Below are 13564 nucleotides of genomic sequence, written 5' to 3' on the forward strand. Positions count from 1 at the left end.
ATTTTAAACACTAATTAATGCGTTCATTTAATGAGTCCTTAGAATGAAACTATACAGTATAAATGAAAGCAATAAAGAAAAAACTTGACAAAATCGCTTTCTTAATTTGCATTAAAAGGGTATCAATGTAGTTTGTAAGTTGCACATCTAAAATCTACTATGTCAATAGACGACAATCCGTATTATTACATATTATTAACTGCAGATATTTATGAACAAACTTATAATCCAGTTTGGAGACAATATCCAAATAGTATGAGTATAGAAATATTTTAGTAATATTTTGATTTGATTGTTACTTGCAGGGGAATAAACTTCATGAAACTTTACGTCAAGCCATACTTCAGAATGGGTCCATTTTTAGTTGGAATGTATACTGGTTATTTGCTTTATAGAACTAATTTCAAACATCGAATGTCTAAAGTAAGTAATTATTCTTATAGATATAAAAACGAAAAAAAAAACACACCGGACTCGCTAAACAACTATCATATTTCTTACTTGGTACAGGCATTTACTTATGAGGAAAACGGTGGTTTAACCTAGTTTTATAGCTGACTAAACCTCTCACTTGTATGGCAGTCATATATAAATCCATTATATCGATAACAATGTTCAACTAAACAAACAAACATAATGAAATATATCATAACTAGGGGTACAACAATCAAAATTGTGTTATAAAAAGACGCAAAAATGTCAATCTAGGTGATACTATTGATAAAAACTAACTTGTTTTGTTAATGTACACGTTAACTGCAGACTTTTTGAAGAGAACATAAAACTAGTATATATATTTGTTTAGGGGCCAGCTAAAGGACGCCTCCAGTTGCGGGAATTTCTCGCTGCATTGAAGACCTGTTGGTGACCTTCTGCTGTTGTCTTCTGTATGGTCGGGTTGTTGTCTCATTGGCATATTCTTCATTTCCATTCTCAATTTTACCTTGCTCTTTATTAGCCACTGAAGACGTTGTCCATATAAGTTGGATTATCTTCCATCTGCTGAATGATGTTCTAAGAATTCTGTGCTTCATAATAAATAATCCGTTGCTATTTTCATTGTATGTGAAAATCATTTTACTATGTTGATTTAAGATGTATGTTTTACTCATTGTTGAATATGGTTCAGTGAACTGTTATAGCTCACAGATTTGTCCATTAAGTATCTTATTGATATTTGATTTATTAGTAGTTAGACCACATATTCATTTTTATACCATGATGTATGGAAGTTTCTATCGTCATGGTCCTACAATTTTGTTCCTGTATTTTAGGTAGCAGCCTTCTTTGGATGGGTAGTTGCAGCTGTAGTAGCATGTCTTGTATTGTATGGACAATACGACGATCTTAATGGTAACCGTGTATCGCAAGAGGTTTCCTCTCTGTATAATGCAGTACATAGAACATTATGGGGAGCTTGTGTATGTTGGGTTGTATTCTCATGTGCAAACGGTTATGGAGGTAAGTTACTAGTAATTTAAATTTTTGAACATATCTGCCCTTTAGTGTTTTACATATATAAAACTTATCTCACAAATAATATAAATGCAATTAATGACAGAATGTTATACGAATATTTATCAAGTTGCATTGTTTAAATTTTATCAATGAAGTTACAAATAAAATATCTTGGTGACAAATCTTGAAATAATCTACAAATCTGGTCTGAAATGAAAATTATTCCACTGATTAGAGCATGTTTATTGTTTCAAAAGAGAAAATTCTAATAAGCGTACTTAAGTCGACTAACTTATTGTACATATATAAGTTTGCAGGTTATATAAATACAGTGTTGTCAAGGAAAGGCTTTATACCGCTAAGTCGACTAACCTATTGTATATATATAATTTTACAGGTTATATAAATACAGTGTTGTCATGGAAAGGCTTTATACCATTATGTCGGCTAACCTATTGTACTTATATAATTTTGCACGTTATATAAATACAGTGTTGTCATGGAAAGGCTTTATACCGCTAAGTCGACTAACCTATTGTACATATATATTTTACAGGTTATATAAACACAGTTTTGTCATGGAAAGGCTTTATACCATTAAGTCGACTAACCTATTGTACATATATATTTTTGCAGGTTATATAAACACAGTTTTGTCATGGAAAGGCTTTATACCATTAAGTCGACTAACCTATTGTACATATATATTTTACAGGTTATATAAACACAGTTTTGTCATGGAAAGGCTTTATACCATTAAGTCGACTAACCTATTGTACATATATATTTTTACAGGTTATATAAACACAGTTTTGTCATGGAAAGGCTTTATACCATTGAGTCGACTAACCTATTGTACATACCTCGTTCATCCAATTGTTATATATTATAACCAATACACCAAACAACGATTGATGCATCTTACAGATATAGATGTTGTAAGTTCAATAAACTATAAATATATTTTTTTTATTCAATAAAGTTTGAACTCCCTGAGGCAACAACTGGTTTTAAGTCGTTTGTAGCTAGCTATAAACCCATATTTAACCAACAATTTCTTTTTTTGGAAAGTGCATGTACCAAGTCAGAAATATTACAGTTGTGTTCCGTTGGTTGGTAAAGTTCAACAATCTATTTTGTCAGTTTTAATGGAAATATTGAATTTAACTAAGATTTCGGTATTTTTGAAATATTTGTTTTTAAATGTTTGTCATTCTCTTCATCTCGCATTCATGTTATCTAACAGTTTAATTTGACTGCACATTCACAAAAAGGGGCGATGGATACCAGAGGGACATTCAATCTCATAGATAGAAAATGCCATGGCTAATGTTAATTTTGGACTAACGTTTCTTAAACATACTTAGATTTTATTATCAATAAAATAAAGGAGTAGGTCCGGTAAGGGCCGATTTTGGCCTCAAATTTCAAGTTCATCTGACGAAAGATTTTAGACACTTTTTAAACACGTAAGTGTCTATTTCAGTTGTTTCAATTAGTTTATGTGAAAAATCTATCAAATATGCCAAAAAATGTAACCTTCAGATGGTTTTTATTAAAATTGAAAGTGGCCACATCCGTGTTCATCCTCAACCTTTATATATGTTATGTATTATCATCAAATACAACTAAAGTTTCAATATTAAGACTGAACACAAATGCGGCCACTTTCATTTAAGACAGAAACCGTAGAAAATTTAACTTAAATGCTAAAATTGTGATTTCAGTAATTTAGCATGACTTAATGATACCAGTACCGTATATATGTGCATTCTTTTGTCAAAAACGGCCCATATTTATGTAGCAGAAGCATTCTACTTTCCAATAAATATCTAAAAGTTTACATTTTAACAATTTTGTAAAACTGCTATATTTTTGTTTAACTGAACCTACTCCTTTGAATCAACTAAACTGAAAAAGCAGAATCGAATCAAACAAGCAACGAACATAAAACACTTCGGAAGATATAAACAAACTTTTCTCTGCACATTTTTTAAATACAGAAAACCATTTTTAGCATCGCATGCGATGTAGAATAGACCAAGAATGAGTAAAACATATCACAATTCACCAAAACGATGAAATATGTATGTGTTGATATACATATCATTAACAGTCCCGATTGTACAGCAACATATTTCATTTCGACAATACAACAAACACACATTCTATAAAATGTTGCTCTCAGGGCAAAAATAAAAAATGGAAACTCAAAAATATTTTTCACATTTGACTAGATAATAATTATGAATGGGATTCTGGATACGAAAAATAAAACACGCTTGTGGTTACACATCTTTTTCTTAATTAAACCAATATGTAAATAAAAGGGATTTTGATACATTTCCTTTATTGCAGATATATCAATTCATTGGAAACTTAGTAGTATCAATGATGGTAGCATTTGTTGCGAGTTTAGCATTTGAATCACCTATGATGGGACTTGAGAAGGTTATCTTTAAAAAGCAAGAAAAGAAACGGCGATAAAAAATTTAAATGAAATATGTGCTCAAGATAGACAGTTGTATCGTTTTACTGACGAAATGAAATTTTTCGGTCGGTGTAACTGCTGTAGATCTGATGGGACATACCGCCCCTGTTACAGTTGTGTTATATTTACATATTAGACATATTTTAGAAATACATGCATTGATATTATATAAATGTGATATTAAAGTAATATTGTATCACTAAATATAGTTTGGAATATCATTGACGTTCCAATTGTAGTAAATGGGTTTATTTATTTTATTATTAAAGTTTATTTTTTTGTACATAAATATATTTTATACGTGTACATTTTTTGTTTATTCGCCCATTCTTTGTGTGGTTACAAAGTTATGAGGAAGAACGACTGAAATCATTCCATAAAGTTTACGTTCATCATCACAAACTTGTTGACCGATACCATTTTTCTCTGACTTAACTCAGTAGTGACATGATTTCACTGTCTAAAATCTTCTGATTTAAGTCCTATTGGATGATCTTAAAATTTTCCGATTGTGTAATCTTTCCTATTGTGAAAGTATCACTAAGTGTGGAGGTGCATCGCAAATGATTGATGCACATTATACGCTTAACATGTCGACACACACGGTCTTATTCCCATCCAGATTGTGCGAGTCCTTGGGTTTCAATAACGACCTTGATTTACATGTTCTAGATAAGTTCATAGATAAACAATTTTGACATTTCTGCATTTACTGGCTGTCTTGTTTTTGTCCTCTGAAACCATTCTTTCCACAGATAAACTAATTGAATGGCATTTATCTTTCTATGTTTGAACATCCATGCTTAAGGAGTTCTGTCATCTTTCAACAATGTCAAAGCAATTTCGATCATGATTGTCGTTTTTTAAGGCTTGAAATACGTTATATTATAAAATATAAAGAACCTTAAGTAATCTCTGAAAAAAGGACGAAGGTATGGAAGGAATCAATTGGGTGCCGTACTTCCTCAATGACATAAAATATGAGGGACGTTTATTATCTTTCACGTATCAAAACCAATTCCATTTCAAAACACAAAATGTATGTGCCTACTGGTCTCCCATTTTAAAATAAATTGGGATAGACCCAATTTGCAATCAAAATATCCTTTGCAATGGAACTTGCTCCGGCTTCTTTTTAGTAACAATGATTACATCAACATCAATGTTTATGTAATTGTGAGTTCAAGAAAAGATAGAAAAACAGCAGATTTTGTGTACAAGCTTACACAATTTAAATCTTTAGTTCAATCTCCGTTTTTCATCATGTATTCAATTAGTTATGATGTTTCTTTAGTAAGTACGGTAATATATTGTGTCATGTCTTATCGAGTGTAGTTTTAATTCTGTATTTTCGGAACATCTCACATATGTCTTATTGGTCAGTGTAGTCCAGAAAGTGGTCTATAAAGTTTTTGTTTTATGATGTTTGTTTACAAGTCAGGAATATGAGAGCTGTTTTCCATTCCTTTAATGTGCTTGTTATGTCGATTTTGCCATTTCATTAGGAGCTTTCCGTTTTGAATTTTTCTCGAAGTTCAATATTTTAGTGATTATAGTTTTGACAAATGTGTTTGAAGTTGGTCCTTCACGATCTTGCCTTATATTACAGGTATTTTTTGTAATTTTCTATATGTATGTAAAAGTTCAGATTACAACTCTATTTTATTTATATTATTTTAAGTTTAAGGCAACTATATGTACAGGATTGTTTTGTTTATACACAAGTTTGGTTTAGGAAAAAAACCCGATATGGTTAGAAAATATAAATGATAACACCATAACAAACAGCATTTCATTTTAATATCCCTGTCATGGTTAGAAAATACCTGAAATAACACCATTACAAAATTTTGAAATTGAGAATGAAAATGGTGAATGTGTCAAAAGAGACAAAAACTCGACCAAAGAACAAAAAACAGCCTAAGGCAACCAGTGGGTCGTCAACATTATCATTTCTTTGTACTCGTCTATAATAAAACAAATTTATATTAGTTTTAGAAATTAACTTGATAATATAAACGTCTGTTAGACGCACAGTTTAAAATTCATTTGTTGCGTCTTGGTGTACTGTCGTAAATCCATGGAAAGTATCAGTTGTTATTCTGTGGACTTCATAATGTTCTACTATATAATTTATCTGTGCTGAGTGTGCTTATTCGTATAAAATTTCTGTTATAAAACCAGCCAAATAGTCCTTGTCTTTATATGTTGACGTTTGTTTTTGATGCATTTCAGTGGTTCTTATCTGTAGTTCCGTTCGTTTCCTCGTTAGGTTAATGTGTTCCCTCGGTTTTAGTTTGAAACCCTTATTTGATTTTGCATAATCGATTCATGACTATTGAACAGCGGTACTACTGTTGACTTTATTTTACTTTTGCCATGCTGAATTGATTTATGATAATGTCTAAAAAAACAACGTTGAAGACATCAAGCTTATAATTTGGTTTACGTGTTTCATCTACATCGAACTCATCCTTTGCAAGGTTTTATTTTATTTGGGGGTACCACTAAACGACTTGTCTCCATTTTTTCAGAACATATGATCTAATGATCTAAATATGTGGTCATAAAAATTACAGACTTCTTATTTCTTCTGTTTACACAATGGTTTATGTCTAAATTGAAAATGTCCATCTTGACACCTCGAACATGGGAACACTATATATAATTATAAACCTTAGTGACTCTCAGCTTCAGAAATGAGTATGGTATTAAACTCATTCAATTATCCAGGGGGTAATACTGTAGAGACAAACCTTTTAGAGCAATGAATACTTAACTTTCAGTTATATCTTACCTGAATTACCTGTAAAATGGCGCAAATGAAGTTTTTGTTTTATGGCGAAATGAAATACAACCTTGTTGTGCAAATGAAAGATTGTAATTTTCAAAAATTGGCGCAAATGCAATGCGCCCTAATGAACTCATCATAGATGCTGAGTCCGTGGAGGTGTATGACAATCGTCTCCTTCCGTTGTTCTGTTCGACTGAAACACATCAATACCAGAGACCGTTTGCCATGAAGTTTTCATACTTTGAAGAAAGTAAAATTACAAAAACACAGATCTCCGAGGACAATTCAAAACGGAAAGTCCCCAAGCAAATGAAAAAGTTAAAGCTCAAACACATCAAACGAATGGATTAATTTGTCCTCATATTCTCTTGATCGTGCTAAATCGCGAGTTTGATTTGACAGTTGGTACGGGATCTCTTTACTGGCTCCGTTATTTAGACAACATTGTGATTGAACCACTTTCATAGAAATAACAGAATTTATATTATATTTTGACTACTGTTTCAAAATTACTCATTTTGACACACGATTTAATTCCTGGTTCATACAGGGCGGAGACATGCGACTACAGAATAGCAATCTTGTTTTTTTTCTATAATTGCAAATGTTTGCTATTTATAATCAAATGAACTCATACCTACTGATTACAGTAAAGTTTACCTAGATGATCACGAGACGGGGTTTGAGAGATGAGTATTCCATTCTAGAATTCGGCCCATAATTCGACCGTCTCGTGTGTATTGATTTTTTTATTACTTGACCCACAAGGACCCAGTGATTTGTAATTGCTAATTTGTTATAGAATAATGATTTAATTGACATGTACTATACATACACAGAGTATTTATACACTACAGCTGACTTCCGTGTAATCACACCATCTAGTCCAAGTAATATCAACTACATTGTACCATAAAGGGTCAGTAATGGGATGTATTGATGATTTATAATCATATTTAGATAAAAACAAAAATAATATTTGAATAAGATATAATTGGTATTTATAAATGTGTGTCTGTGGATGTTATGAACTATGTTTGTCCATCAATTTTTATTTAAAAACACTGCAAGCTTTTAAAAAATGAATTTGCTCTTTAAACTGATAATTTTAAGTGTGGCGTCTTTGGATAGATGCGCATATTCTTCATTCGACAACTATGACGGATATCATAGCATATTTGTGCATATCAATAGTATTGCGAAGGGGTCAGATTTATACGTGATCAAATCACCCATAGAATATGGAAAGCTTACCAGAATGTTGTCCAATGTTACAGATTTACGAACAATCTCCTGTTATCATTTTTCAAACCTTCGAAGCGAAGTGCAGGAAAGCAACGTGACTGCAGTGCCATCTACAGAAAGTACTTCAAAGTCATCATCACCGACGGTGTCTGATCGTTGTCTAACTGGTGTATCTAGTGTGGTACAAGCTGTAGCTCAACAAAAGATTTGGGCATTTAAAAGTAAGTTGTTTTGCGGAGCTTTCAGTAACATATATGCTTTAAAATATATGTAATTGATATCAATAGCCGTGAGATTAATTACTGCTTTTTGATAACATATATTAATATAAAAAAGAATACGTGATATGATTGCGAATGAGACAACTCTGCATAAGAGACCAAAATGACACAGACATTAACAACTATATGTCACCGTATGGTCTTCAACAATGAGCAAAGCCCATACCACATAGTCAGCTATAAAAGGCCCCGAAATGACAATGTAAAACAATTCAAACGAGAAATCTAACGGCCTTACTTATATATATATATATAAAAATTAATGCCTGATTTAACATTTTTGTATATTTTTCAATTTTGTTTGTTATGTGTTTTTGTTTGTTTGTTCATTGTTGTGTATGATTCGTTTGTTTATTGATGTTTAGTGTTTAATATTTTTGTGTATAGTTGTTATTTGTTGTTGTCTGGTGTTTTAACAAGTGAAGAAATGTAGAAGAAAAGAGAAATTTCTTACATGAAATTAACAAAAGAGATTAACTTTTTTTTTTAAATTCTTCCTTTTTAGTATATATCTAGATTAGTAAAACATAAACAAGTTTTATCTAATCTAAATATTACCATTTCGTTTTAAAACAAAACAATACGGCAAAAGGCTTTTTGCTTGAAAATGTAAAAAAAATATGAAATTGAAATGATGCCCTTTTTTTATAAATCACTAATGTAAACATTACACACAGTGTTATAGTCAAATTAAAATAAAACCTTCACTGTGCTGAAAACCAATTGGTGGCCTTGGATTGTTTTCTGCTCTTTGGTCCCCGTTTCCATTCTCTATTATCTATATTTGGTATTGGGTTTGATCATTGTTTAATATCGCCCCGTGATTAAAGGTATATAGTTGCTTACATCTTCATCAACATGAATTACATTTTTCGTCTGAAAAAGTATTTGAGCTACAAAAATTATCCTGTAACAACTTGTTACGATATATTTTTCTTTGTGTTTATTATTTATTTTATTCGGGTAGTGTGTATTTGTAATTAATATATTATTGGAAGGAAATGGTACGTACAAAAGTCTCTGTTTTAGATTAACATTTAACCGTTTGTTGTTTTGTAAGTGATTGATGCTGCTGGAAAGCCACCTGCTAATCTACTTGGAGGAGGATTCAAATGGCTTGGAGACTACGACGAATGCATGGATATCAAAGGGTCAACTACTGTTGGAAACAATGAAATGATATTTGGTACCGAATATTGCATGTTATCTGTAATCAACTTGCAAGCTATTCCAAACGTATTACCTCAGGTGAGAAAAGTATTTTAATGATACTGGTTAAATGTTTCTTGGTATATTGGAATTCCTTTAACCAATAATCATAATAACAGAGCTACTTGTAATGAGTTTAGATCGTATTCTTTTATTCAATGACTGGTTTAGCACCAAACTCTAACACATTTATGAATGGTTTAATTTTTTATCAAGAAAGACAGGATAACCTACAAATAGTATCTTTATCATTGTATTTTTTTTAGTATTTACATGAATTTTGTCTAAGGCAAAATCAATAAGAACATCTTTAAATAACGGGGATGAAATGATGTGCTCTGATAGGGTAAACAGTATCTTGAAACTAGAACCACCTGTCGTACTACTCATTTCATGTAGAAAAACGATGACTACTCGTATTCTGTCAAAATGTTCAAAACCGTCACTGTTGAGTAAAACGGGAGAATGTTTTTCATAAAGGAAACATGTCCATGTTGACTATATCAGTATTGCACTGTAGAATATTTAACTTTATCTTTAAAATAATTGATTCAAACCGTACTTGAAAGCTGTATCTGTGATGGCCTTTATTTTTCGTTTCAATGAGATGGATGGTATTATAAGCTTCATCAAGCAATAAACAATTGAAATAGATACCCTTGGTAACAGCCGACTATCTGTTGAAAGACAAGTCCACTACAACATATATTGTCAATGGATAAATCAAGCACCTTTATGACAAAAGATTGGGAGAACTTTTTAGTCAAATCTGGCCGCTTTTAATGAGGATGTTATGTACCTTCGTAAACCAAAATCTGTGCATCTACATTGTGTTTTACATAAAGTAGGGCTAATCTATTTGAAGAGTGCTGAAGGTTGAAAAGTTTACATACTGTTCCATATTAATAATTTTACAGTATACCACATTAAGTATTGGTATGTGTCTACCTGATAGCTGTTCAGAGCAAGATACTCAAATATTAACTAACTCTAGTAAGTATTTTGGATAGCCTGATTAAAAACCTAAATTAAGGTTTTTTTTATACTTTTTGTTTGTCAAAAGAAAACATAAAAATTATATGTGTATGATTACACAAGAAAAAGAATAAAACACAAAATGAAAATTAAAATACAGTTCGACAGTAATGAAAGTAACAGTTAGTACTGTAATACACTGGTTATCATACCATAAATATGGAACCAGGATTGTGAGGAAGGATCGCCCACTAACAAAGCAACTTTGGGATATAAACTTGTAGATTGTAAACAATAGAATCGCAAAAATACTTAAATCCAAGGAAATTCAAAACGGAAAGTCCTTAATCAAATGGCAAAATCAAAAGCTTAAACACAACAAACGGATGATAAACAACCATCATATTCTTGACTTTGTACAGGCATTTTTATCAATCAACAAATGGTGTACCAAACCTGGTTTTATAGCTATAGCTAAACCTCTCACTTGTATGACAGTCGAATCAAATTCCATTATATTGACAACGATGTGTGAACAAAACAAACAGACATAATACTAGGTAAAAATGTAAAAGAATAGGAGTACTGCAGTCATCATGTTTTAATCTTAATCAAACAAATATGTAAACAAAGATTGGCACAATAACACAATGACAGAAACAGAGCTAGTCATATGTAAAAAGAAAATACATAATAGCATATAGACAAAGCATTTTTGCAAAAATGAAAGACAAGATTACTAAAATTGTATTAACCATATATGTCTATATCTTTCTTACGTATGTAACATTTCTTTTCAGTCATTAGAAATTATACAAACAACATATTTATAGTTAATAAAGCGGAATGTCAGGAACCAGATAAACCTTTTGATACGAGAGCTATTATTGTTCTGTAGGTATTAAATAATATGATTTTGTTTATATGATTATATTACTAAAAATACGAATGCATAGAGTGAAGATTTTGTTATGCATTGGTTTTAATCCTGCGTTATATCCATTTCGTACATGTCCGTTTGTATATACATTTGGAAAGTTTTACTATAAACATGCAATGTCATTTTTGTATGCAATTGCATATTCATTACTCTTCATATATCTTTATGTTACATTTTTGGAAAATGATACGCTTATGTACATTTAAAAAATCATTTGATTTTGAATGATTGATAAACCAATTAAGCTTTGTACATTGTGCTGTTAACTGTGGTTTATTCAAAACATCTAGTTTATAGGTCCTAAATTGTACTATTTATACTAAATACTCAAAAATTCAACTATCATTAAATTATCTGATGACCATTCTTCTTACCTTTTTAGTGTTATATTATCTCTCTTCGTATTTGTAATGGTTGTTGGAACCGTGTATGATGTAATAATGATCCAGCGGCCTAAATGGGAGAAAACAACTGGACATTCGGAACTACATGCAGAAACAGCATTTATAGAAAGTGAAAAAACGCCATTGATTCATCATGATGAAACAGATAGTTATAGCAAATATACACCAGGTCTGTTTATACCAGCTTAATAATGAAACAATGTTTAGAGGCATTAATAGTTTGATACTCATTTCAAAAACTAGTTCAAAGACTAACATGTACTTGTGTTCTTAGTTAAAGCAACGATTAATTTATTTGGCTTGTATATTTGCTTGCGTTTGATATTTCCTTTAAGGTGAGGGTAAAGAAACAGATGCCGTATTTTCCTAATTATATCACTTAAAGCAATATACTACTTGTCAGTTGTCTTACTTTTGCATTTTCTGTTTATGAATATATGCTGCTGTTTTTTCTTTTGAGAATTCAAAATGTTGCATTGAGCTTAAGGTTTACATTAATTTGTTCATAATAAAATCGTTTCCAGATTTTCTGATCTAAAACAGTTACAACTTTTACAGTGTAAAAATACGTCGTAATCATTGAGACCTACCATCAAGATTGAAAAAAAATAACAATCGAGACAGTCTTTTCATTTAAGACATTGTTGACGGATTTGATTTTTTAATTTCATTAAATAGCATATGTAATTGCATTATATCAATCGCACCTACCTCGTGACAATAAGCATTCGATAATATAGACATAGTTTAATCAAGATGGTTTCAAGTTTTCTTTTTTTCCCCTAATTATCTTAAAGAAGTAAAAAAAACATATAATATTTGCAGGAATGTTTGGTCAGCTTTTGCTGTCATTTTCTGTGTACACTAATGGTTCGAAGATATTAAACACAAATCAACCAGGAGGTTCCTTAACAGCTATCAATGGAATACGGTTTATATCCATGACTTGGGTTATACTTGGACATGCGTACGGATTCATTTTGAGTGATGTTGGTAAGATATCTTGATGCAGTTAAGCACTATAGTCTACATAGGCAAATTTTGTTCACGTGTATTTAACGTGAAATTAATGTGAATTTCACGTTAATCGAGCCTATACGCATAATTCACGTGAAATATGTATAAGCAATTGATTGCGTCTACTGCAAAAAGTAAAATCACTAAAATACTTAACTTTGAGGAAAATTCAAAACGGAAAGTCCCTAAGTACTTTTTATTGTTTTTCTAGTTTAATGGGTAGTGGTGATTGAAAACCAACTGCCCTCGTTATACTTTCGTATTAATATTTGATAAAAATATCAGCAAAATATTTCATTTCAGATAATGTAGGAAGTTTTCTACCCAAGATGATCAAAAGAGCAACATTTCCCGCCATTAGTAATGCTTTGGTTTCAGTAGATACATTTTTTGTTCTTAGGTAAATGTCACTCTTTAGTTGAAGTTATTTCGTTGTTGATATCACTGCTAGAATATTATTTTTCATTTAATTCCTACAAAAAATACTGACGAGATACCGGTCGGAGTTTTACAAAATCTGTTAACAATAATTACACAGGAAAAAACAAGATGAATATTTTAAAGAAGATCTACGATGAATTTTATCAAAAACCAGACAAAAATTCAGAATTTCATTTCTACTGAATTGATGTTAAAACTACAATATGTTTCAATTAAGCTACAAATACTACGTATGAGCATTGCATGAAGTCGTGTCGACGATTTCACGAACATCTCTTTAAGTTATACAGGACTAACTAGTTGTTAGTT

The 13564-nt window shown here is 31.1% G+C and overlaps 1 protein-coding gene across 1 annotated transcript in view; it reads left to right on the forward strand.

Annotated features, from left to right (window-relative positions):
• The window catches only part of LOC143062563 (uncharacterized), a 56185-nt gene that overhangs the window by 11080 nt on the left and 31541 nt on the right, over positions 1-13564 (forward strand). Inside the window, exons 12-23 of the mRNA XM_076234227.1 lie at positions 306-423; positions 1275-1461; positions 2254-2396; positions 3817-3942; positions 7546-7650; positions 7834-8209; positions 9330-9517; positions 10396-10471; positions 11254-11347; positions 11776-11966; positions 12623-12790; positions 13118-13214. Coding sequence (XP_076090342.1) covers positions 306-423; positions 1275-1461; positions 2254-2396; positions 3817-3942; positions 7546-7650; positions 7834-8209; positions 9330-9517; positions 10396-10471; positions 11254-11347; positions 11776-11966; positions 12623-12790; positions 13118-13214 — 1869 coding nt within the window. The remainder of the gene's footprint in view (positions 1-305; positions 424-1274; positions 1462-2253; positions 2397-3816; positions 3943-7545; positions 7651-7833; positions 8210-9329; positions 9518-10395; positions 10472-11253; positions 11348-11775; positions 11967-12622; positions 12791-13117; positions 13215-13564) is intronic.

Source organism: Mytilus galloprovincialis, chromosome 2, assembly GCF_965363235.1.
Source record: "Mytilus galloprovincialis chromosome 2, xbMytGall1.hap1.1, whole genome shotgun sequence".
Classification (NCBI taxonomy): domain Eukaryota; kingdom Metazoa; phylum Mollusca; class Bivalvia; order Mytilida; family Mytilidae; genus Mytilus; species Mytilus galloprovincialis.